General features: G+C 42.4%; 1 protein-coding gene across 50 annotated transcripts in view; it reads left to right on the top strand.

Moving 5' to 3' along the window:
- LOC137503854 (titin homolog) overlaps nt 1–27,735 on the top strand; it is a 1,065,379-nt gene that overhangs the window by 808,066 nt on the left and 229,578 nt on the right. For all 50 annotated transcript variants that reach the window (XM_068231415.1, XM_068231409.1, XM_068231432.1 and 47 more), the window contains 8 exons: nt 583–630; nt 2,612–2,659; nt 3,554–3,601; nt 19,509–19,556; nt 20,346–20,381; nt 20,544–20,588; nt 22,684–22,731; nt 23,670–23,717. In XM_068231415.1, coding sequence (XP_068087516.1) covers nt 583–630; nt 2,612–2,659; nt 3,554–3,601; nt 19,509–19,556; nt 20,346–20,381; nt 20,544–20,588; nt 22,684–22,731; nt 23,670–23,717 — 369 coding nt within the window. The remainder of the gene's footprint in view (nt 1–582; nt 631–2,611; nt 2,660–3,553; nt 3,602–19,508; nt 19,557–20,345; nt 20,382–20,543; nt 20,589–22,683; nt 22,732–23,669; nt 23,718–27,735) is intronic.

Here is a 27,735-nt window from a genome sequence, read left to right as displayed (position 1 = left end):
GGCTCTGGGGCGCCTCTTAGTCTAAAATGAATCAGTGTGTGACGGCTGGAGTGGGAGGGATGGGGTGGTGCACTTTGGTGTCTCAGCCTTGGGCGCTGGAGGACCTTGTCCCGGCTCTGTTCCTGTTCCTCACCTCTTGTTACACAAATACATTTCCCTCTTTTGACACACATACCTTCTCCCTCTTTTTACTCATATACTTCTCTCTTGGCTTGTCTTCTCACTTTCTCAGGAACATCCCACTTCCCTTTAAATGCAATCAAGAAGCATTCTCTCTTTGTTGTTTGTTTGTTCTTCAGTACTTGCCCTTCACTCTCTTTGCCCATTGGGATGCACTATAGAGCTTATGGAGCTTTTACAATCATCATTCATCATATTTTGTCATTCCAAAATTGTCTTGGATAAGGTCTAAGAAATAGCAAAAATATACCTGCATTGCACCTGCATGTAATGATAAGTATATCTTATTTCAGTTTGTACTTATAATTGGTATTATGATATTGACAAACACAAAAAATGGCAAGTGCTTGCTATTATGGTATTAATACAAATGTGCTTGAACATTTATATTTTCAATTACAGAGAAACTGGAGAAGAAAGAAGAAAAAGTATCCACCGAACCCAAGAAAGGTAAACAAATAATAGGTTAGTGTAGAATGTAGAATTGAGTAGAACAAACTACAAAAGGGAGAAAATTTGCGCCTGTTGGAATGTCCGCAGCTGCAATGGACTAGGCAATCCTCCAAATACCCCAAATATTAAATATACAAAAATGTCCTCAGCGCTATGAAAGTTATAACACTTTTATTCAAGATCATAAAATTCTTCACTCTGAAGAAGAGGGGTGTACCCCTTCAAACGTTAGCGTCCATACGCCATACGCACACAGTGACGTCACTGAGGATTATCCCTACCAGCGTGGAGTGCAATATCTCCGACCCGATCAGAGGAAACTTCAGGAATCCCTCCGGTCTCCCGCTCTGCCATAGCCACACAAGACAAGCCTCTCCACATTCTATGTTCTGGCCAGAGTGGAAGGTGGATTGAGGCCCGTGCGGATAGCTACGTATTGCCCAATCTGCAGGAGGGTAACGTATATGGATTGTTTAAGTACAAGTTGTATATTCTGCAAAGTGGACGGTGTTTATGCGCATGCCTCACAAGTGGCGCTACTGTGGAATTGTGAATATATGCATGGATTGATAGCACGTTACAGCGGGCTATTTGACACATGAAACAACAAGAGTTGACTATTTTTGTTTTTTTTGAGAATTTGATAAACTTGTGCACAATACAGTGGACCATTTTGATCTTTTACTGGGATCCCTTTTTAAAGTTTTTTTTACGGACAAGCTCACTGCAGTGAGTCTGAGTGAGTGATGTATGTCTGTGGATGGATGTGCTCTGAAAGGGGAAGGTGCTATACAAAGCCTAAGATGAATGGTTGTTAACTGTATTTTATGACCTTAAATAAAAGTGTTCTAACTTTCATAGTGCTGAGGACATTTTTGTAGAATTGAGTAGAGATGATCGTAATCTACTAATTACAAGTGTGCCAAATTTCACATGCACTTTCACAATTATGGCCTTACATAATTATGATTTGAACAGTCAATTGATTTTGTGTAATCCATTTGTAATAATAATAATTATGTTTGATTAACTTAGTGGCAACTTTAGCAGTTAATAGCAAAGCCCCCATACATGCTATTGTCAGCAAAATTGCTACGCGTGTTGAGGAGAATTAGTGGTAATTACAAATGCAAAGAAAATGTTTTTCAAATTGTAATTTTTCTGCGTTTAAAAAACATTTTTCATTTACATTCTTAAAATCCATTTTTTTAAAAACTGCAAAGTATTTTTCATATATATTTTTGTTGACTTGTTGCCACTCCTTAACATATGTAGCAATTTTGATGACAATGTAATGTATGGGAGTTTTGCTATTAACCGCAAAAGTCTGCATGAAATTACACAAAAAATAACTGAAATTGCATGTTATGGATCTTGATTACTTTTACAAATGAAATTTATCATGATTTTTCCCAAAATGTTGCATTACAATTTTGCATTGTAATAGTGAATTACGATGCAAAATTACGATTATGCTAAATTTATGCTCATCTCTAGCGTTGAGTAGCTGAGGCAAATACACAGGAATGCTGGGGAAAAATTACAGCAGGTGCTGAAAGGCCAGGACACAACACAGAGAGACTCTAAGAATCTGGAATAAACCAAAGAGGCACATAAAACTTTGACACATTATGGGGGGCAGGGAAGCTCAGTCACACTGTGGGGATCATTGAAAGCTTGGCACACGGTTGGATGCTCAAGGAAGCAAATACACATTAGAGGGGCTCAGGGAAGCTTGAATACATTATAGAGAACTGAGAGACTGGGATAGCTTAGAGAGAGCAGACCTTTGTCAAACTTTGTTGTCATTTTCAGATTTACATGGGTAAATGGGTTGTACTCCGGTGCTCTAAGAAGTATAAAAAACTGCATCTGCATTGCATTCTCACACAATGATTAGTATGATTTTAGTTTCACTTGCTTTTTACTTTCCATTGTTAATATATACATGCTTAAACATATTAATTTTTCATCACAGAGACACTTGAAAAGAAAGAAGAACAATTACCTATTGAACCCAAGCAAGGTAAACGTGATTGTTGTTTTGTTGTTTGTAGAAAGCTAGATTTAAAGTATGTATGTTTAAGTAAGAAAATTAAAATATGTTAGAGTATAATGAGTACCACAATATTTTCTGTAGGCATGAACTGTTGTTGTGTTGCATTCAATAATGCTAATTGGACCAGCTGAAAGCCAGAGAAGTGCTGTTGTCCTAGCGCTGATATCAAAGGCAAATAAGTGAGAGGAACTGTATAGCTGGTTGCTCATCATTCCTGACTGCCTTTGTCAAATGTACTGGGTGCCAGTTTTATGATATCAAGCTGGGACCTGGTACATGCAAGAGACTGGCTGTTGTAGAGGACACATAAGAGACAGAATCATCAGTAGTGGGAAGTGAGAGAGGAGAGGTACTACTTACCTCAACATAGCTTCTGACAGCCAATCTTTGTAGGGGCGATTAGACACTAGGGTTTGCCCATCTGATTAGTGCTCTAAAGACCCTAATAATAATGAGCATGCACTCAGTATTCATTCATCATTGACAATGCTTATCTATGTCTATATGCAAAAGCTTGTGGTACAGAGGATATAGATATATTGTAATACTGATGTTAAGTGTTTAAATAATAATGTTATATTTTCCAAAGAGGCCACAGATGAAAGAAAGAAAAGTACCAGTTGAACCCCCAAAAAGATAAATATTGTCATAATTTGTGCAAAATGTGTAAATTACAGATTTGGGGCTGGAGAAAAAAATAGGTGTGGAGATCTAGAATGGGTTCCATGAATGTTGGTCATAGGATGTTGGGGATTAGGGGGATTTCTAGTAGTGTACTAGTACTACAGTGTATGTTCAAGCATGGTTGGAATTCATAAGAATAAGTAGTTAATGTTCCAATATTTACAATTCCCCTTACAGAAAAATTTGAAAAGAAAGAAGAAAAAGTACCCACAGAACCCAAGAAAGGTAAAAACCTTACTTATGTATTCTTACTTAATTTGTGTGATCCCACTAGGAGATGATTCTGTGGTATCCAATTCTGTACAGATATGTTGTAGACAGCAGCCAAGCAACACATTCTGTCTCTATGTAGGAGTGAGGAAAGATGACAATGCTGGGTACATCAAAACAACTTCCATGGATGGATTAAGGAGGGAAATAATGGACACATTTTTCATTGTTAATTGTGCTCAGTTTGTATCAAAACAGATAACGTCAATATAGCGGCACAGTGTTTCAGACTCTTTCACAATTGCTCTAAAATTGATTATGTAAGAGATTTACTTTAAAGCATATCTGTGTGGGGGTACAATTGTCATTAAACCATTCAGAGACCACTAACAGGTTCCTGATCCCTGTTCCTCATTTCTTGTACATTCTCAGCTCTCTTCTCTCCTTTCTCTCCTTCTTCCTCTCTCTCTCTCTCACTCACACACACAGACACTCTCTCTCTTTCTCTCTCTCTCACACACACACACACACACACACACACATATACTCTCTTTCTGTGGCCACTTCGGGTTCTGGATGGTCAAAACTAGTGTTGGGCGAACAGTGTTCGCCACTGTTCGGGTTCTGCAGAACATCACCCTGTTCGGGTGATGTTCGAGTTCGGCCGAACACCTGACGGTGCTCGGCCAAACCGTTCGGCCATATGGCCGAACTAAGAGCGCATGGCCGAACGTTCCCCGAACGTTCGGCTAGCGCTGTGATTGGCCGAACGGGTCACGTGGTTCGGACCCGAACGCGCTCTGATTGGCCGAACTGTCACGTGGTTCGGGTAAATAAATACCCGAACCACGTCATATCTCCGCCATTTGTCTGTGGGTTTAGCTTTGGGTAGGCAGGCAGGGTAGTTCGCGCTCCAGCCACGCTAGCCAGGGTCCCCCCTGTCATTGTGTCACTGCTGGGAACAGTAGTACACCGCTTGCTCAGCCACACTATATAGCATTCTGTTTACTGCCACTCTGTGTACCTCGCTCAGCCACACTATATAGCATTCTGTTTACTGCCACTCTGTGTCTGCTGGGAATAGTAGTACACCGCTTGCTCAGCCACACTATATAGCATTCTGTTTACTGCCACTCTGTGTACCTCGCTCAGCCACACTATATAGCATTCTGTTTACTGCCACTCTGTGTCTGCTGGGAATAGTGGTACACCGCTCGCTCAGCCACACTATATAGCATTCTGTTCACTGTTCTGTGTCTGCTGGGAATAGTGGTACACCGCTCGCTCAGCCACACTATATAGCATTCTGTTTACTGTTCTGTGTCTGCTGGGAATAGTGGTACACCGCTCGCTCATCCACACTATATAGCATTCTGTTCACTGTTCTGTGTCTGCTGGGAATAGTGGTACACCGCTCGCTCAGCCACACTATATAGCATTCTGTTCACTGTTCTGTGTCTGCTGGGAATAGTGGTACACCGCTCGCTCAGCCACACTATATAGCATTCTGTTCACTGTTCTGTGTCTGCTGGGAATAGTGGTACACCGCTCGCTCAGCCACACTATATAGCATTCTGTTTACTGTTCTGTGTCTGCTGGGAATAGTGGTACACCGCTCGCTCAGCCACACTATATAGCATTCTGTTTACTGTTCTGTGTCTGCTGGGAATAGTGGTACACCGCTCGCTCAGCCACACTATATAGCATTCTGTTTACTGTTCTGTGTCTGCTGGGAACAGTAGTACACCGCTCGCTCAGCCAGAGTATATAGCATTGTGTTTACTGCCACTCTGTGTACACCGCTCAGCCAGACTATATACCATTGTTTACTGACACTCTGTGTACACCGCTCAGCCAGACTATATACCATTGTTTACTGACACTCTGTGTACACCGCTCAGCCAGACTATATACCATTGTTTACTGACACTCTGTGTACACCGCTCAGCCAGACTATATACCATTGTTTACTGCCACTCTGATTCTGCTGGGAACAGTAGTACACCGCTCGCTCAGCCAGACTATATAGCATTGTGTTTACTGCCACTCTGTGTACACCGCTCAGCCACACTATATAGCATTGCGTACTCTGCCAGTCAGTGTGTATATTGCTGGGATCAGTAATACTCCACTCACCGTCAACCACTATATGAGCTCAACATGAGTTCCCCAGAGACCTCCGCTGTGAGCAGCACTCCCAACAACAGCAACAGCCAACGCCCCACGCAAGCTATAACATCCACCCCAGCAGCCAGTGGTCAGCAGCAGCCCTCCCCGGAGGAGAACGTTGTGTCCATCAGTCCGTCGCCAGAGCGATTAATGAGGGCTGCCATTGAGGAGATGATGGGGCCTGATGTGGAGGAGGAGGTCTGGCTCAGGCCAGCATCCCAAGTTAATGTTGAGGACGATGAGGGGTCTGTGTCTGGGGATGTTGGGGTGGCAGAGGTGGTGGGTGGGTCAGACTCAGGAGAAGAGTTGTATGATGAGGATGATGATCGGGACCATCTGTATGTGCCTCAGAGTCCGACCCCGGAAAACATGTTGTATCGTGTGTTTAGGTACTAAAATCTGCGTTCCCTCCCAGTAGTGTTGGGCGAACAGTGTTTGCCACTGTTCGGGTTCTGCAGAACATCACCCTGTTCGGGGTGACTATATAGCAGACTATATAGCATTGTGTTTAATGCCACTCTGTGTACACGGCTCAGCCACACTATATAGCATTGTGTTTACTTCCACTCTGTGTCTGCTGGGAACAGTAGTACACCGCTCACCCGCCACTGTATAGCATTGTGCTCTGTGTCACTGCTGACAATAGTGGTACACCGCTCACCCACCACTGTATAGCATTTCTGTACTGCCACTGTACTGCTGCCAGTCAGCGTGTACTTTAAGGATAAGTGAAATGAGGAAGAAATCCGGTGAAAGAGGGAGGGGCAAGGGAAGAGGTGTTTCCCCTGACGGTTCACGTACAGGCCACAGGGGAGCACCCAAGAAAACCCACTCAATACTGCCCATGTTGTCCAGGACAACAACCCTCACAGATCCAAAAGAACAGGACCAGATAATTACTTGGATGACCTCTCAAGCGTCCAGCAGTGGGTTAAGCAGCACCAGCACATCACGCACGAGGTCCGAGTCCTCAGCCAGTTAAAGTCTGGGCTTTCTTTGAAGACTGCACTGAGGATGTTACCATGGCGATTTGCAAGGTGTGCAAGACCCGCCTGAGCAGGGGGAAAAGTATTAACAACCTCTCCACCACCAGCATGAGCCGCCACATTCTATCCAAACATCCCACTCTGTGGGCAAACGCGGCAGGACAGGGTACCACCAGCAACACTGCCTCCCTTGGGTTCACCAGACTCACCACCAGACCCGCCTCAGCAGCAGCAGTAGCCCAGCCATTGCGTGGTTCACAACATTCACAAACATCAGACGATGCTGACACTGTCACTTTCCGGACTAGTGCTCTTGAGGTCTCCCAGTGTTCATCAAACACAACAACCAACAGCCCTTCGGTGTGCAGCGCTACGGTTGAGTTGTCTGTCTCTGAGATGTTTGAGCACAAGAGGAAATTGCCAGCAAATGACCCCCAGGCCGTGGCAGTAACAGCCAGCCAGCATAGCCAAGCTTCTGGCCTGCGAAATGCTGCCATATCGAGTGGTGGAGACAAACAGCTTCAAGGGCATGATGTCAGTGGCCATCCCACGTTACGTGGTTCCCAGCCGCTACCACTTTGCGCGCTCTGCAGTGCCTGAGTTGCATGAGCACGTGGTCAGCTAAATAACCCGAAGCTTGAAGAATGCCGTTGCCTGCAAGGTTCACCTCACCACTGACACCTGGACGAGTGCGTTCGGCCAGGGTCGATACATCTCCCTTACCGCGCACTGGGTGAACCTTGTGGAGCCTGGCAGCGATTCCTCACCTGCTACGGCGCGGGTGTTGCCCACGCCGCAAACAGCTGGATAACAACAGCAGCACCTACCTCTCTGACTCCTTCTCCTCCAACGCATCTCAAAGCTGTACCTCATCCGGAAATGCTAACCCAGCACCAGCAGCAGTAGGATCGTGGAAGCAGTGCAGCACAGCTGTTGGCATGCGTCAGCAAGCGTTGCTGAAGCTGATCTGCCTTGGGGATAAGCAGCACACAGGGGAGGAAATTTGGAGGGGAATAAAGGAACAGACGGATTTGTGGCTGGCACCGCTGGACCTGAAACCGGGCATGAAGCTAGACACCTGGCACGAACTGGCAATGTACGCAATAGAGGTGCTGGCTTGCCCGGCAGCCAGCGTTATGTCGGAACGCTGTTTCAGTGCTGCCGGAGGCATCATCACAGATCGGTGTATCCGCCTCTCCACAGAAAATGCAGACCGTCTGACTCAAATTAAAATGAATCAATCCTGGATTGGAAACGACTACGCAACACTCCTGGACCCCAACCAAGTAACATGACCGATGAACATCTGGGATGGTTTAGCGTTTCCGGTCCCTGTTTATTGAACCTCTCATCTGTATTACATTTATGACTGCATGGCGGCAAAAAGCATTGCTGCTATATCCGCACGCTTTTTGTCCTCATGCAAGGCCTGGGTTGTTGTGTCTCACAAAGCGTGGCCTTCTCCTCCTGCGCCTCCTCCTGTTCCATCACGTGTGCTGCTGCTGCTGCTGCTGCTGCTGGGTTACCGTTGCCGGTCCCTGTTTATGGAACCTCTTATCTTTATTACATTTATGACTACATGGCGGTACAAAGCATGCTATCCGCACGCTTTTTGTCCTCATGCAAGGCCTGGGTTGTTGTGTCTCACAAAGCGTGGCCTTCTCCTCCTGCGCCTCCTCCTGTTCCATCACGTGTGCTGCTGCTGCTGCTGCTGCTGGGTTAGCGTTGCCGCGTGGTCCCTGTTTATTGAACCTCTTATCTTTATTACATTTATGACTACATGGCGGTACAAAGCATGCTATCCGCACGCTTTTTGTCCTCATGCAAGGCCTGGGTTGTTGTGTCTCACAAAGCGTGGCCTTCTCCTCCTGCGCCTCCTCCTGTTCCATCACGTGTGCTGCTGCTGCTGCTGCTGCTGGGTTAGCGTTGCCGCGTGGTCCCTGTTTATTGAACCTCTTATCTTTATTACATTTATGACTACATGGCGGTACAAAGCATGCTATCCGCACGCTTTTTGTCCTCATGCAAGGCCTGGGTTGTTGTGTCTCACAAAGCGTGGCCTTCTCCTCCTGCGCCTCCTCCTGTTCCATCACGTGTGCTGCTGCTGGGTTAGCGTTGCCGCGTGGTCCCTGTTTATTGAACCACTTATCTTTATTACATTTATGACTGCATGGTGGTACAAAGCATGCTATCCGCACGCTTCTTGTCCTCATGCAAGGCCTGGGTTGTTGTGTCTCAAAGCGTGGCCTTCTCCTCCTGCGCCACCCTCCTCCTGTTCCATCACGTGTGCTGCTGCTGGATTAGCATTACCGGTCCCTTTTCCTGGAACCTCTTATATGTATTACATTTATGACTGCATGCCGACAAAAAGCATGTTACCTGTGCAAAGAAAACAGACATTTCCCGCATTTAAAAGACAGTTTTCCCTTTGAAACTTTAAAATCGATTTTCTCAAAAACTATAAGCTCTTTTTGCTAAAAAAAAATTTCCTCTTGTACCCACTCCCAAGGTGCACATACCCTGTACATTTGGGGTATGTAGCATGTAAGGAGGCTTTACAAACCACAAAAGTTCGGGTCCCCATTGACTTCCATTATGTTCGGAGTTCGGGTCGAACACCCGAACATCGCGGCCATGTTCGGCCTGTTCGGCCCGAACCCGAACATCTAGATGTTCGCCCAACACTAGTCAAAACTAGAAGTGTCCATCTCGCTGCAGCCGATATGCGAAATTAATGAATACCTGGTGGCTAGTCCACCATTCCTGTCCCCTGGCTCTGTCTCCTCTCCCTCCTATTGGCTTCTGGTACCCGGGGACACACGCAGTGCAGCCAGTTATTCATCGCAGCAGGGAAACAGAGCAGGAATGCTGCAGACATCGCTTCTGCCAGCACCTACTCTGCAGGAACGAACAGCAGAAATCCCTGCTTTCCTGCTGCGACAAATGACTCTGGCTGCACTGTGTGTGTTGTTGCTTTAGAATAGGACTTATGAAAAAAGAGCTGAGATGCAATCTTGTAGTACAAAAAAATCTTTTAAATAACTTTATTGACACATATAGCAAAAAATCTTAAAAAAAGATTATTCAAATGAAGAGTCAAGGAAGTGAATTTGAAGAACTTTTTTTAATATTTATTTTTTTTTTGCTAGATTTGTCAATAAACTTATTTAAATATTTTTTGTACTACCAGATTGCATCTCAGCTCTTTTTTTTTAATAAGTCCTTTTCTAAAGCAGCAACTGTTGAAGTGGGTGAGGTGGATCACCCGGTAAAAAGGACTGTGTTTTGGCCCTTCACTATATAAAGGACTGTACCCGACTATATCTGTAGATATTGCGCTGCATGTGTCCCTGGCAGCCAGGCCTCAATAGGAGGGGGCAGGGGGAGAAGCCAGAGCCAGGGGAGAAGATCTGAGCCACCAAGAATTCATTCATTTCACACATTTTCGTCAGGGAGACAGCCACTTCTAGTTTTGACAGGTCAGAACCCGAAGTGGCCAGACTATAGTAATAATAAAAAAATGCAAAGTTTATTAAATATTTAAATGTTAAAAAGTTAACCCACAGGGTACCCGGCTAACTCACATATATATGCAATGCTCACCACTCACACATCACATGCATGCAGGGATAAAGATTATGTATTAGGTGATTATCAAAATATACAAGTCGGGGGCGTGGCTTGGCAATGGCTGCTGCAGGACGTGTCTGAGAAGTGCTCTGTCCCGAGTGTCTCCCCGCTGATTCCCCAGCATTTGAAACTGCACCTGACAGACAACTCTGTGAGTTATGGGCAAGGAGAAGAAGGCAAAGAATGCAGGGAGAGCCTCCGGTGCAGAGATCGGCACTTACTTTCGCTGCACAGGGCCTCGATCCGGCAGGAAAATTGATGACGCAGCATCAAACACTCCATCTCGTTCGGAGGTGTTTAAAACTCAGAGGGATCATTCTCCTCGTGAGGGCAACCGGTCACAAATCACTCCAGAGGGCTCGCCTGAAGTCTCAGAGGGGGAGGATGACTGTGAGGAGGAGGAATTGGACATTAAAGCATTGCTGCGTTCTATCCCATCAAAGCGTGACTTTGAGGCCTTTGCACTACGCATCGAAACGGCTTACAAGAGAGACATTGAGGAGGTGAGAGCTGATTTGCAAGATGTGGGAGGAAGAGTAGATATCCTGGAGAAAAACCAAGAAGCTCTAGAGAAGAAAGTGGAGAAGCTCATTGAAAAATCACAGGCACAAGACCAGGCCCTCTTGGAGCATGTCTTAAAGATGGATGACCTAGAAAACAGGGGTCGTCGTAATAATGTGCGTATTAGAGGGCTCCCTGAGGCTACAAAGCAGGAAGATTTACTGCCATCCTTACAAGGTATCTTTAAGCTTTTATTGGGGAGGGAAGAGGACTTTGAAGTAGTCATAGACAGAGCACACAGGGCCTTCGGTCAGATACGCAACAACCTCCCTAGAGACGTTATCTGCAGGCTGCATTCCTACACTGTCAAAGAGGAAATTATGGCGGCTGCCAGGGAAAAAGGCTCAGTAAACTTTGATGGGGCTACACTTTTATTCTTTCCAGATCTATCCAGATATACCCTGCAGCTAAGACGAGCTACTAAACCACTCTTGGAGGCAGTGAAAGCCGCAGAAGCTGTTTATTCTTGGGGATTCCCCTTTCGTTTATTAATAAAGCTGGATGGGAAATCTATCATCTTTCAAAGCCCGCAGGATCTTCCGAAGATACAAGAATTTTTATCCTGCAATGTAATTAAACTGCCGGACTGGCCCTCAATAGAAGAAGTTACTCCTCTCCCTCAGAAAGAGAGATGGCAAAAAGCCAGAGCATCTGATACCAGGCGCAGACAAAGGCAGGCTTCAGGAGATGACTGAACTCCCCCTCAACACTATTCAAGTTCTGTCTTATCTTTTCCTTGCTAGTTGCAGTACTGGTTAGACTTAACTGTTCATTGCTATCACTCTCCACTGTATGAAGGAACTTTAGCACGTTACCTTGCTTGTTCATTGATCTTCTTATCCTCAGAGATCTTCACTTCTATGTTTAATGTGCACAAGCACTTTTGTTAGTGTTGATATATATTCCTATGATTATAAGAGATCCTGACTGCAGTAAGGCATTTATGGACACTTGCTTAAATATACTGCCATAGAAAATTAACAGTGTTACTTTGCTTCTCAGGGACAGTGGAATAGCTCTTTCTGCCGGTTTGTTTTAAGTTATGGATAGAGGAGCCATATTGTGTTACCTTTGATAAACGCATCTAGAAGATTACAGACACTAGAGATATTTTATTAGATATTTTATTATGTTTACTCTAATTTCTTCTTTTTAGGTATAATATTTCTTGAAGAGGTTAATGAGCAAATATATTGCAGTTATATAATGCCTTATCATAGTCAATTGAAGTTAGTTTTGTCTGTTACGTGTTATCTGTAATATGTTATATCCAGGGGGGAGGCGGGGAGATACTGGGGGAGCAGGGGCGTTGCCGGGCTTCTTTCCCCACATACTAAGATGCAGTCTGAAGGTTCAGGAATAGACTGCTGTGGCTTTATGCCACCACCACAAAAGTCCCTAGGTGTTAAGGGGCTAAGACCATCTAGGGGAGGGTACAGGACAGCTGGAAGGTTGTCTAGGGGGGGTGGGAAGGGGGGGAACTTTTTCTTTCTTCGGTGGTTCACAAAATCAGCTAACTGTAGGCTTGTATTTTCTACATACAATGGCAACTAAAATATGTTCTTTAAATGTAAATGGCCTCAATGAACCTACTAAGCGAGCTCACATTCTTTATCGTTGTCATAAGGAACGGGCTAAAATTATTTTATTACAGGAGACACACTTCATGAAAGGGAAAACACCAGTTATGTCACATAATAGGTACTATCCTCATTGGATTAGCAGTGATTATGAAGGGGGTAAATCCCGAGGTGTAGCAATCGCCTTCCATAGAACTTGTCAATTTGAATTAAAAGATAGTAAGATAGATAAGAATGGGAGATTCATATTCATTAAAGTAGTACTCTCAGGAGTTCTTTTCACTATCGCTAGCATTTATTTACCCAACCTAGATCAAACTAAAGCTCTTAATTCTATTCTCCTACAATTAGATGAATATAAAGAAGGGAGGGTAATTATTGGAGGGGACATCAATTTGACCTTAGATCCACTATTGGATACTTCCAGAGGGGTATCCTCTATCTCTAATAAAAAACTCCGCCCCCTAAAAAAACTACTCTTTGAACTCCAGCTTGTAGACGTTTGGAGGATTGCTAATCCAAAAACTAAAGACTACACATTTTTCTCCAAACCTCACGAAAGTTACAGTAGAATAGACCTATTTCTAATCTCACACAATATGCTTTCATGGAAGATTTCCTCACATATTGGTTCACAATTATGGTCCGATCATTCTCCAGTTTTCTTAAAATTTAAAATCCCGGGAGTTAAACCCACTCAATTTAACTGGAAACTGAATACGGTTCTGTTACAGGATCAGGAATGTAGAGCTCGCTTGGCACAGGCATTACAGGACTATATTGCGACAAATGTCCAAGGGGAGGAAGTTTCTGCAGTGTCTCAGTGGTATGCTCATAAATGCGTGATGAGAGGGGTTTTAATTCAATTAGGCTCCCAACGAAAAAAAGAAAGAGCATCAAAAATCATCTCTCTCTTATCAGAATTACAACGGCTTGAACAGCTACATAAAACTGTAATTTCGGATCAGACCTTTGGGAAGTTACAAGAGACTCGTGACTCCCTTAAAAAGATTCTAGAACAATCTAGATTATATAATTTGCAGAGGTACAGAGGGAAGCTTTATGAGCATGCTAATAAATGTGGACGTATGTTGGCTTTTTCCTTGAGACAAAAGAGAGCTTCCACATATATACCAACTATCTTTAATGCACAAAAACGTAAGGTACATTCATCAGAGGAAATTGCCAGAGTGTTTCATACATATTATAATTCACTTTATAACTTGCACGTTTCTAACCCCTCCCCAGGACACTTAGAAAATTTTATGGCTCATAATAAACTCCCAGCATTGTCCAAAATGCAAATAGAGACACTAAATGAACCCATTATGGAAGATGAATTCTTTTTAGCAGTTACTTCACTCAAACCAGGAAAAGCGGCGGGCCCTGATGGGTTCTCCTCTGAGTATTTCAAACAATTTAAGGGTCAATTAGCCCCATTATTTACATCAGCTTTTAATGAGGTAGGTATGGGCACTAGTCTCCCTGCAGAAGCGAAGGAAGCCCATATCTCAATCATCCCGAAACCAGGCAAGGACCCCCTTCATAGTTCCAACTATCGACCAATTTCTCTCATTAATGTTGATTTAAAAATGTACTCCAAAATATTAGCCAATCGATTATTACCTATTATTCCTGACATTATACATCCAGATCAGGTTGGTTTTGTCCCCGGGCGAGAACCTAGAGACAACACCATAAAAACACTTCTCCTTTCTAATTATTTGCAATCAGCTAAAACACCCGCTCTCCTTCTATCACTTGATGCAGAGAAGGCCTTTGATAGGCTTTCTTGGAATTTCTTGAAGGCCTCTCTGACTCAACTTGGTTTTCCACCTGGTTCTAGATTTTTTGATCAAATCTTCGCCCTTTATGACAAACCCACAGCTAAGTTAAAAATAAATGGTCACCTTTCAGATACCATATGTATTAATAATGGAACCCGCCAGGGTTGCCCGCTTTCTCCCCTATTATATATAGTATCTATGGAACACTTGGCAATAGCTCTCAGAAATAATTTAGATGTACATGGTGTCTCTGTAGGTCGAGATCAATATAGGCTTTCCATCTTTGCTGATGATTTACTACTGTATATTACAAATCCAATGATCTCCCTCCCGAATTTCATTAAAACTATACAAGTTTTTGGGGATCTTAGCAATTTTAAGATTAACACCTCAAAATGTGAAGCACTAAATTTAACACTATCTCCTAGTTTATATAACACCCTGAGAGAAGCTTTCCCCTTTTCATGGAGAGATGATCAAATCACTTATTTAGGCCTAAAAATCACAAAAGATCCTGCTTTTCTTTTTAAGGAAAATTTTCTCTCTTTATTGACTAGATTCCAGGAGGATCTGCAACGATGGAAGGCTGTGTTGCATTCTTGGTCTGGACGTATCAATATCATAAAAATGAACTTGATGCCCAGATTGCTTTACCCCCTCCAGACATTGCCTATCTATATTCCTGCATCTTTTTTCCGTAAAATCACTTCTTTATGGCTTAACTATATTTGGGGTGGTAAACATCATAGATTAGCCAAGAATATCCTTTATAGAGCGAAAGAGGCAGGCGGTCTAGCCCTTCCAAAACCTAAATTCTATCAATTAGCCACACATTTAACGAGAATTAGGGATTGGGCACTGGGAACTCGTCAATGGGTGCAGATAGAAAATAGGTTATCAGATATGGGTCTCAAATCATCTCTTTGGGTCTATCCTTCTGATAGAAGATTGTTATCTAGGAAATGGCCAAATAGTACTAAATTGACTCTTCAACTATGGGATAGATTACTAAGACAACATAGAGTTTCCTCATATTTTGGACCTCTAACACCTATTTGGAATAATATTGTCTTTCCCCCCGGTTTTGGCTCTTCATACGTGATTCGGACAGCTATGGGTGATCAGCTAACATTAAGGGACTTAATGCCTGAAAATTTGACACCAACTAGGCAAGAGCTACAATCTAGAGGAAATATATCTACTATCCCACAGTTTGAGTACCTCCAGCTGGTACATTTTCTTAGACAATGTCTGAAAGGTGGATATTTGAATAGAGAACTTACTGAGGTGGAGAAACAACTCTTCTCTACCCCTCCTGAAAAAAAAGCAATTTCAATTTACTATAACATGTTGAGGGATATGACATATGATTCCTTGCCAGCATATATCACCAAATGGCATACTGAAATAGACATGAATTTCACAGATAAAGAATGGGAGAAAGCTTGTATTTTTGCCAACATTTCATCCATTTCAAATAGAGGGAAGGAAAACGCATTTAAAATTTTGTCTAGATGGTATAAAGTTCCTGTGGTCTTACACAAAATATATCCAGAAGAATCCTCATTGTGCTGGAGATGCCTTCAGGAGGAGGGAACAATGGTACACGTTTGGTATTCTTGTTCTAAATTGCAACAGTTTTGGACTAATATATGTAAAATTATTAGAGATTGTCTAAATATAGACATTGACAATTCTCCCCAAACACTGCTGCTGCTAATGCTCCCTATGCCGATCCGTAAGTTTAAAAAATCCATATTAAGACATTTCTTATCAGCAGCTCGTCTTACGATTCCTAAATTTTGGAAAACTACCAAGATCCCATCTATTGCGGATTGGCACAGAGAGATGCAATATATTGAACACATGTAACAATTGGTTCAAGAAACACACAACAGACAATTATCACATGCTAACTCATGGTTAATGTGGCATATATATCTGGAATCAGAGGAGGGCAAAGAAATGTTAAGGTCTTAAAGGAGAAAAGGAGTTCTGGGGAAGTGGGGGAATGCGTTGCCCAGATTTGGATGAACTCCAACTACCTTAAATTTTGGATGATAAATGAGCTCATCAGCTGGTAGGGAGACCTGTTCGTAAATACTGACTGCTGCAGATAGTCTACTCAGTTATTATAATACCTAATAAATGTTCGCCTGTGACCCACCGAAGGGGAACACCGGGGGAAGGGGAGGGGGGCGAGGTTGGGATGGGGGGGGGGGTTAAAATATTGGAATTTAGAAGATGTATAATATGCGGTTGTTCTTGATTAATAGCACTTTGCCCTTTTGTTTTTTACTTTTGCACTTATGATGTGATTATAATTTTCAGAATGTGTATCTGTATACTTGTGATATATTTCACTTTGCACAAAATAGCCCTTTGTACTTGTATATCTATGCAACACTTCTTATTCCAATAAAAACTTTTTGAATTCAAAATATACAAGTCCATATATCAACTGCAGTGTGCAGGAGTATCATCCGTCATGAATCCACCAGAAACAGATAATCAGTTCTCAAAGATCACAGTTCCTAAGATAATATCATCAGCACGAAGCGTGGCAGCAGATGGGAAATGACATACGTCCGCAGTAGCCAGATAAACAGTAAAGCAAAGCAGAGAGCGACTTCAAAGCTTAGAGCAGCATGAAAGCACAGATGATGCAAGCAAAGTCACAGCCAGATCATCTGTATACTCTACCAGTTCCGTGATGCTCCTGGTGTCAGAATGCTAGCGGTTTATTTATGCAGGAAGAGCTGTCATATGTGTATATTTTAAGTTTTAATGGTCTATGCAAAATTTCATTGTAAACTGTAAAGTTGGGTTACTTTTTTAAAATATTGCTCTGTGACATCTCAGCATATTCCAGGCTGTGAAGCTTATAAGATTATTTTAGTTACAGAAGCTAAAACATTTTTGTTTATGTTAGAAGCAACTTTCAAATGTCAAGGTTGTAGATAAGTGTACTGTGTGAAGACTGAAAAGAAACAAGTTTAACATTCACATTACTGCAGCAATCATATATATACATTTGTTCAATTATTACATATAAATATTATTAATCTAAATATTAACAATCAATACAGTCCTTCCAAAGAAAGAAATAATTATTGTGAAAACCTATAATTACATATAATAGAATCTATTACTTTGAATTACATTTAATGTTGGATTCTGTCAGTGATAGTTAGAGAAAGTCAAACTTTTATAAGATTATTTTAACTTGTAAGCTAGAAGAATGTTTACATGTAGCCAGAGAAAGTCAAAATATGAAAAGTATAAACATTGCAATAGGTTTGAACATTGATAGCTGATAACATATGCTATGGTTTGGGAAAAGGCCTCATAAAATATAAAACAATATAAGGGGTTTTCCCAATTAGTAAAAAATGATTTAGTGATGACATCTACCGGTGAACATTATTAAATGCATTCTTCATAAGAAAGACAAATATATATAAGGTATATTAAGTTTTAATGTGCAATTATATCTTATATGTTTAATTATTTTAAGAAGCATTATATAATAAGCTTTATATTTAAGTATATTGGGGGAAGCCCTGTGTACCTCAATAAGCATCTAAAATGCTGTAGACTTTTTACTTGGTCAAAATGACCAGTTTTATTTTTGGAAAAGGACAGGCACATTCCAAACTAATTAGCAGGACACATTATCGGAAATGCGTTGTTTAATGTTTGAAAGTCCCAATGTCTGGGGCAAATAAGTCAACCAGCAGACAAGATGGCTGGTGACGTCCACTTTTAATTAACTGCGTTAAATATGACCTATTAATCGAATGTCAAAATGTCAAACACTCCAAATGATGTTAATTCTCACAAGTTAAGGTAATAAGGAGTTTATAAACAAAAATGTTATGGTTATGTTAAATGTCAACTATATACAGTATTCAAAACAAAGATAGCTTTTGATGCTCAGAAGTCTCAGCCAATCAGAACCTGGGATTTAGGGAAATTTCAAATTAGGCAGCTAATCATTATAAAAGTAGGAGCTGAAAGCTCATAATTTGCACTAGCCTGCCAATCTCCTGAGAAGACACACGAGGCAGAAGCTACCTTCCCACACGTGGTTCTAGATGCTGAAGAGGTGACAGAGAAGGGGTAATATGCTTAATATTCTCGTGATTTACTTTATTAATTTTCAGCATTAAGTTCTGTTAAGATGTTAGCAAGAAGTTTTTTTAGAAGCTATTTTTTATGCTATTTCTTCAAGAAGATTACTACAAGTTTTACACAGCTACTAGATACACAGCTATTGATACAGATGAGACTACTTTTGATCTTATCCTACATAACACAACTGTTATATTCTTTTTTGAATGTACTTAGAAGATTGATGATCGCTTGGCTATAAAGGCCATGATGAGATGGACTACTGTTAGAAGGAAACAATACTTGGAACTGTTCTTATTTTGTATATCTGCTGTACGATAAGCAAATACCATTTTTTATATAAAATCATATACTGAGTGCTCTGATTCATTTCAAGGTATACCCTCAATCTATAATTACTGTTATAGAGGGTTCAGACCCCGCTATGCCGGATTTATATGATAGCAACGCTTTAAAGGCTGGTCCTTTACTGAGTTAGCAATCATGAAAAAGGCAAGAACCGCTCAGGTTTTTGACACTGGCATAGAGGTGTCTATAGATCCCGCTGCATCCCGTGAGTCCCATATTCAGTGCTAAAAAGTCCATATAAATTGGTGTTCTGTGATCCACGTGCTGATAGTACGTAGTCCTGTAGTCCAGGCTGTACAGCAACCGTGGCTGTTGATCATCTATTGTAATCTGTATATACAGTATATACAGTGCTTTTAGCTAAAATGTAAATAAAAGCTGAGAAATGTTTTTATCCCACAATAGTGCCTTTTGAACATCATCTTATTATCTTTTGGGAGACACCTATATAATTTCCCGTCAAGAAATAGAAGTAACCTTGACTTTAAGTCAAGTCATTGCCAGGGGTATGAATAATTATGGGCAGCACTGTGTGTGTGTGTGTATGTATATATATATATATATATATATATATATATATATATATATATATATATATATATATATATATATATATATAATCTTTTTAGTTACAACAATCTCTACTAATATTTTATTTTTTTGAGTTACTAGATGAAGTGTTGCTGTAAACCATAATGCTCCAATATTTTTTCATTTAATATTGCAGAGAAGCTAGAGAAAAAAGGAGAAAAAGTTCCCACAGAGCCCAAGAAAGGTAAAAACAATAGAAGTTTACACACAATTAATAGCTATAGTTGTGGGGCCGAGGTTAATAAAGAGCTATCTAAGTGCGTTAGCCATCAATTGCAACCGCATTGAAATGACCTACCGTGTGTATATATATATATATATATATATATATATATATATATATATATATATATATATATATATATATATATATATATATATATAACTCCTCTCACTCATTCCCTCACCCCATCACCCCTCACTAGTTATGACCCACCGATAGGCTGACTCCCCAATGTGCTGCCATAGCCCCAAAGCATAGAATATAGAATGTATTGGAGCATGCAGGCAAGTGCAGGGTGTGCATTGGATCATGCTCCAGAGAGTATAGCTACCTGTTCCTGCTCAGGCTTGCATCTAGTACCCTGTGCAGGTTCTGAACTGGATGCTTGAGCTTCAAGCTCAATATCATGTGACTGCAGTGAGCCAAGAGCTCTAGGTGTGAGTTCAGAAACTGCTTGAGACATTGGAGGATACAAGCTGAAGTGAGGACATGCAGGTATACCTTCTGCAACAGGCTGCAACACACGTCACCTGCGGGCCTGCGCACATATGTTGACCATTGTATATCACCTGTGAATAGGCCAAACCCCCACGCTTTACACCCAAATTTGGTTGTCAAAAAATCAGCCTATCCAGGTTGATATATACAGTATATGGATTAATATACATCCTTCCATGGCAAAAGTGCCTTAAAATACTATTTGAATTAGTAATGTAGATATGTTCAAACAGTTTTAATTTTGCTTTTCAGAGAGAGCAGAGATAAAAGAAGAAAAACTCCAAAAAGGTAAATACTCTCATAATTTGTGCCGAATTATTTTGATAGGCCTGAGAAAAAGAAACATAAAGAACTACATAGTAATTGGTACAATGACACTTTCTCTTGCACTGAATTGTAGGCCTATAGTAGCTGTAAAATAAAATTTACTATTTCCCATATGTTTCACAGAAATCCCAGTGAAAAAACAGGAAGAGCTCAAAGAACTAAGGAAAGGTACTGTAAAGTTGTAATGATTTTTATATTAAATTGAATGAAAACAGGTGGTAACCAAGTGGTTAGCACTCTCACCTTGCAGCGCTGGGTCCCTGGTTTGAAATGCAGTGAAGTTGTTGTAATTGTTGTTTGTTGTGTTAGGCATAATGTATTAATCACAGTGACATTCATTTCAACTTTACAATCAAATTTCTGGATTTATTTCACTTTTTACTATCAAATCTTATTTAAGTCTATGAAAAAGTAATAATTTCATTATTTTATATTGCATAAAATATTATCTATAAATGTGCAAAAAACTGATAATAATATTTATTCAGTATAATGGTAAAACATTTGAAATAGAATAGGACATTACACTTTAAAAAAAATAATCATGTTTGTGGTACCCCACTCCCAAGTACTTTTAACCCCTAGCCCCTGTGGGTATTCAGACAATTCAGAGCAACACAAGCCCACATGGTTCATAGCAATAAAGCCTCCATCCCTATGCAGAGTGCCGCTGTCCATTTTAGTTAATCATTCAAGTGTTGTCAGTAGATCCTGAAAGAGACTTATGGCAGAACCTGCCCCCTTCACTTACTCAAGAGTGACAAGAGTATTGTGGCATGCATGTACCATTAGTACAAAGGTTTAAATGTAATTACAACTACTGTATTTTTCAGAATATAAGACAGACTTTTTCTCCCCCAAAAATGGGGTGAAAAAGTCCATGCATCTTATATTCCAAAGACAGGGAATGCCCGACTTAAAAACGCCTACCAATACGAACCGCAGACCCGCCCCTACATGAGGGACTCCCTGCCTTGTCCCCCTGATTTGTGGTCCGCCTGATCCCCGCATGTCTCCGCTCCCCCGAGTAACAATAATTGCAGAGCGACTTACCTCCTTATTAATTCCAGAGCTGTGTGGTCCTCACTGCTTCCAGCATGTCAGCATTACCTCTGTTAAAGAATAGTTAGCAGCAGAGCGGCTCACCTTCCTCCAGCAGCGGCGATCTGCAGACATCTCACGTACCGCACGGCTTCCCCTAGTGATGGCTCTTGTTGACGAGTCAATAATAGGAGCCGTCACTAGGGAAAGCCGTGGTGTATGCAAGATGTCTGCAGATTGCTGCCGCTGGAGGAAATTAAGCCTCTCTGACGCTAACTATTCTTTTACAGGGGTAGCGCTGACATGCTGGAGGCAGTGAGGGCCACACAGCTCTGGAATCAATAGGGAGGTGAGTCGCTCTGCCCTTATTGTTACTCGGGGGAGTGGAGACATGCGGGGGGAGGGGGCTGGAGGGGACACAGAGAGGAAGACAGGAAGGGAGAGGGGACTGGAGGACAACATGGGGACTGAAGGGGACATGGACACACACACAGGGGAGCAGGAGGGGATACAGACACCACAGGAGGGGACACAGGGACTGTAGGACCACACAGATGGGCTGAAGGGGACACAGACACACACAGGGGGGGGGCAGGAGGGAACACAGACACACAAACAGTAGGACAGAAGTGGACACAGGGGGACTGGAGGACCTCACGGGGGGGCAGGAGGGGACAGGACAGGAGGGGACACATGGGGTCAGGAGGACCGCACGGGGCAGGAGGGAACACATGGACAAACACAGGAAGACAGGAGGGGACACATAGTGAACATTGGAGGACAATAAGGGAGAACATGTACAAGATGCTCCTAGAACATGGACGCACCAGGTTTAGTAAATAAATATATTTTTTTTCTATGAGTTTTGCTCTCTAAACCTAGGTGCGTCTTATATTCCAGAGCATTTTATATTCCAAAAAATACGGTACACTTCAATGGTGTCATTAAAAAAACCTTTCCTTTGATAACAGCTCTTATACAGTTTACTCAACATGGACAAGTTTGTAATTTTTCAAGGATAGAGGAGTTTTCTTTTGTTAAATTCTAAAAATGTAAAAACTGCATAAAGATTTTTTTATGCACTTTAATGTATACTGTTTTTATATGGTGCTTTGGTTAAGGACTTTTGACAGTGCCCTACAATCATTCAGTAAGTGGTAGTTAAGTGGTTATTGTTATCAAAAGTATGAAATCGTTCCAATATTTTAATTTAACATTACAGAAAAAACAGAAAAGAAGGAAGAAAAAGTGCCATCAGAACCTCCAAAAGGTAAAAACCTTACTTGTTTTTTTCTGAATGCCTACATTATGCATTCTCTAAACCTAAACTCCTGACATGTACTAGTCCATTAAAGGATACATGAGGCAAAGGCTCACCAACAGTGCATGTTTTAAAGAAAACCACAAACATTCACAGGTGAGGTAATTAGTGCCTCAGCAGAGCTGATCAACTACTTCTGTGACTTTCCACAAAACATGCACTGTTGGTAGAACTTGTGGACAGGGATGGAAAGCCCTGCTATAGAGCACTGAGAGGCTGAAATATCCTACAGAGATACTTGAGCTTTGTCAAACTCTTTAAGAAACTGGCGTGAACGCAGCGGCAGTCCCAGGACCGCCTAACGCCAATTGGCATCAAGTCCTGGGGCTGGGATTTGCAGGAGAGTGTGCGCACCGATGCGCCGCTAGCCTAGGAGACTGATAGAAGGTAAAACCACCGTCTATTTACACTCTACAGCACTGCAATCTAAGGCAGCGCTGTACTGGGGACAGGCGTGTGACTCACCTGTCCCCTCTGGAAGCACAGAAGCAATCTGCTATCATAGGCTGATGCCTATGGCTGGCCGATCAGTGTGATTGGCTGGTGGGGGGGGGAGGAGGGAGGGGCAGATAGGGAAAAAATAGTAATATTTATTGTAAGAAAAAAAGAAAGAAATATATATATATAAAAAATAAGCATCCTCAGAGCGATTAGAGCCCACCAACAGAAAGCTATGTTGGTGGGCAGAAATGGGGGGGTCACTTATGTGCTGAGTTACACGACCCTGCAGCAAGGCCTTAAAGCTGCAGTGGCCCTAATTGTAAAAAATACCCTGGTCACTAGGGGGTGTAAGCCTACGGTCCTCAAGAGGTTAAACTCTCCTATGATGATAAGTGTTTGTGATTAATAACACAGACATGCTCCAATGATTACATTTCCCATTTCAGAGAAAATAGAGAAGAAACAAGAAAAGGCATCAGCTGAACCCAAGAAAGGTAAATATGTGGTTGTTTATGTGAAATGTTATGTGAAATTACTTCCACAGTGTGGAGAGAAATAAGAAGATACAGATATAATTTTATAATGAATGCCACAACATTTTGTCTATTTGTCTATGCATGAACTATTATGGTGTTTGTGTAATGATCTTCTCAGCTGCCTGTGCAGGCAGGCAGCTTTTTGACCATTGTTTAGGTTTGCATGCTGCAGGACTCTGGAAAGAAGAGCTTCTGTCAGTTTTGCAGCTTGTGCTTGCTGAGGAATTTGCATACGTTGTCATGCAAATTGCCTGGCCACATTCATTGGAGGCGTGTACTATAAGTACTATGTGTTTCCCACAATGCTTGGCTGGTCATAAGGATTCCTTCCTGTGGAACACTCCTGGAGGAGTGTCAGCCTTACTCTTTGTTTGAAGATCAGCTTAGAGAAACTTCTGAAACTGCGCTAGGCAGGTTTCTCTAGTGCAGTTAGGATTGCTTATCTGTTTTGTTTGTTCTGTTGCGATTGTCCTGTCCCAGCGGTGGTCGACAGGAAATCGTTCTGATCTCTGTTCTTGGAGTATAGCTGGTGCAGCGGTTGCTACCAGCTATCTCTTCTGATCTGTCTCACTTGTATCACACTAGCATCTTGCGCTAGCGCTGGGGATCCTTCTGTTCTGTCTCCTTGGATCGCGCTAGCCACTTTCCGCTAGTGCTGTGGATCCTTCTGTTCTGCCTTCCTGGATCGCACTAGCATCCTGCGCTAGTGCTGTGGATCCTTCTGTTCTGCTACTCTGTACCTGGATCACACTAGCATCCTGCGCTAGTACTGTGTATCCTTCTGTTCTGTCTTCCTGGATCGCGCTAGCCACTTTCGCTAGTGCTGTGGATCCTATCTCTCGCTTGTCCCTGTTTTCGTGTGTCTGTCTTGTCTGCTACGAACGCTTGCTGGAGGTTCGGTGAGGTACCGTTAAGCAAGCGCTCGCGTCCTCTGTTACATGTTTGTCTGTCGATGGTTAGTTAGGCGTGCTTGTCTCTATTGTGCTTATCACGTGGAGACCGCGCATGAACGCATGCACTGTTGCAAATGAGTGCGGTGTTCGTGTTCAGTTAGCATTTGTTATTTTCCGTGTCTCCTCATTGTATGATTTGCTGTGCCTTTGCTATCCTCGTATTCTGTTCTGATCTGCCTTGTGTCACTTTTGACAATCGCTGTTGTGTGTTGTGTACGCTGTTCGTATCTGCTGTTGTGTGTGCGCTGTCGCGGGGTGGCGACTAGATTGGCGCACACACATACAACCTGTCCCTTTGCTCGTTCTCATTCGCAATCGCTTCTCTTGCGTTCTGCGCTTCGTACAAATCCTGTCTGGCATCTGTGGAGGTACAGAGGATTGGTTCCTCTGCACTCCTCAGCGCCATCTGCCGACAGGAATTTCCCTCTACGGGTGCGTAGCACCTTTTGCTGGGTTCCTGCAATTATACGCTTGTGGAGGATTTCCGCCGTATCAGCGCACGCGTTGTGCGCCGATCACGGAGAAAGTTCCACAATTGTTACAGTTTGGAGGTAATACTCTACCTAACTATGTTATTTAGAAAATCATGTTAGGAAGAAATGCTTTTTGGGGATACATGCTACCTAATCATGTTTTCTCAGGGAATATGTTGTGTAGTTATGTTGTTTAGGTATACATTGTACCTAATAATTAGGATTCTAAAAAATTCTGCATTCCTAACTCCCCAGTAAAAAACAGGCACCTGTGAGGGAAGGAGTCTGCAGATACCCTCCACTATGAGAATAGTAGAACTGACTATTAGTGCATGCAGGACAGCACTGAACTGGTCAAAACAGTCTATTTTGATAATTTAGTTATTACATGGACTAAGGCCTCCTTTCTACGAACTGTTGAGCTGTGTGCTCAGCAAGCAATTACCAGGCAGCAGTGAGAAATTGTGAACGTTTGAGAGGCATTTCACTGCCTATCAACAGTCTGTAGAAATGAGACATTAAACTGTTGGTGTAAATAGCAATGCATTATGCTTAATTTTGTAGAAAAGCTAAGGAAGAAAGAAGAAAAAGTACCCTCAGAGTCCAAAAAAGGTAAAACTTAATGAGGAACCTGTGACAATCCAGCCCCGCGATCCCGTCGAGATCTGCTCCCGTTAGCGTACGCAGGAAGTACGGGCGCAGACGGACAACGAGACCGGTTGCTGGATCGTCAGAGGTAAGAAGAAAAGGGCGACAGAGCGTGCCAATCCCGTCTAATCTGCTCCCGTTAGCATACGCAGGAAGTACGGTGAACAGACTGACAATAAAGATTGGTCGCGCAGCTGCCGACAATATGTAATGGGACAAACATCCACCAATCCCGTATTACTAGGCCACTGTTGCCATGCAGGTCTCATGCACTAGAGACTGCTGGAGGCAAATTCACTGTGTGCGTAGTAAACGGTTAAGATTGGTTGGAGGTGCCCATACATGTACAATTTTGATTGTATATACAATCTGTAAGCTAAAAATATCGATTTCGCGCTGGAAATCGGGTAAATACACTGCCACCACTGTCGGGTTGTATGGAGCCGACAGTCTCCAACGCTATCATAATACGGTAGCCAGCCCAATCGCGTTCAACACGCTCCAGTCACCGTTCGGGGAATAGTCACTTCCGACGGCTTAAAGACTGTGAGCAATGTGACGTTAAAGAAAGGTTACTGGGTCCCTATATGATGCAATCTCGAATTGTATTTACAATCGAGAAACGAAAGTTATCGATTTCGCACAGGAAATCTGGTACTAGCTAATCCTAGAAGGAAGAAACGGTTATTTACAACCTAGCTAGCAAATCAACAATCATAAGCAAATCATAAAACAATGCGGTAGTATGACTGACTCTTCAGAGGGCAGATTCGTTATAGCAGCAATCAGATGACCAGAACAGGCACAAGACTGAACGATAAAATCGTTAGTTTATTTCTAAACTACATACACACAGCTTATTTTAGAATAGATTGATTGGACAGAGAGAAGAGAGGAAGAGAAACAGAATGAACAGAATGTCTGATTATATACAGTTCAAATACCGTTATTGGTAGTCCATGCGGCAATCGCAAGTCTTTGGCGAAAGTCCCAAAATGGCGGTTGCCATGCGGCCAACAGGCCTTTGTTAGAATTTCCAAGATGGAGGTTGGCCCGTGTCCCTGCGGGCTGCCAGGATGTTACTCGGCATCAGATTGAAGGTAAAGGACACAGAGCTTTCTGGGCTCTGTCTGGTTATAGCCCCCACTCCAGCAAGGAGGGGTTAGGGGGCGTGGATCACACACCTCTTTGGAATAGGAGATCCCTGCCCCTCTTCGAGAGACAAAATTTTACCTGAATCATGATAAGTGTGCTCATCTGCAAACCGTACAAGTTGTGTTAAATCTAATAACATTTTTAGGTTTGTCAGAATTTATCAAGAACGTTGATACCAAACTTGGGGAATCAGACCCCTGGGGTATTAGAGGGTTATTTTAAAACAATCTTACGCTAGATCTGGCAGTCCGATTGGTCCGTAAACCTGTCAGAACCAGCGCCCTGTGGAATCCCATAACCTGTGCAGATTTCATGGGCAGGGAGATCTGCTATGTCAGGAATTATGAAGGAAATAACATATGAATCTTGGGATTCCTGAGGTCACAGCAGGTTTTCCTAAGGTCATTGAGAAAGCCAGCTGTAGTCTCTAAGTGGCTTCTGCAGGATGTTAGCAGGACCTCCTGTGGCTGCTCTTTTCATGTACGGAGCTGAGGAGCCACCAAGTCGGGGTTAGGCAGTGAAGGTGTGAGATTTCCCTCCTTCTGCCTGGTTGGGGGTCCCTGTGCTGGCAGAAAATCTTTTCAACAGGAGGCTAATTAGCTGACCATGAAAAGATTTCTCCAGCCCTTTGGTGAAGGGAAAAAAAAAGTGTATTTAAACCAAAAACTGTATTAACCCCTGGCTCCCCTGATCTTCTTATAAACCAAGCCTTTCCCTCTGCTGTCACTGTTAATAGTGGCGACAGGG

Source organism: Hyperolius riggenbachi, chromosome 4 (genome assembly GCF_040937935.1).
Source record: "Hyperolius riggenbachi isolate aHypRig1 chromosome 4, aHypRig1.pri, whole genome shotgun sequence".
In the NCBI taxonomy this organism is placed as follows: Eukaryota; Metazoa; Chordata; class Amphibia; order Anura; family Hyperoliidae; genus Hyperolius; species Hyperolius riggenbachi.
This window is presented reverse-complemented; position numbering and strand designations above follow the sequence as displayed.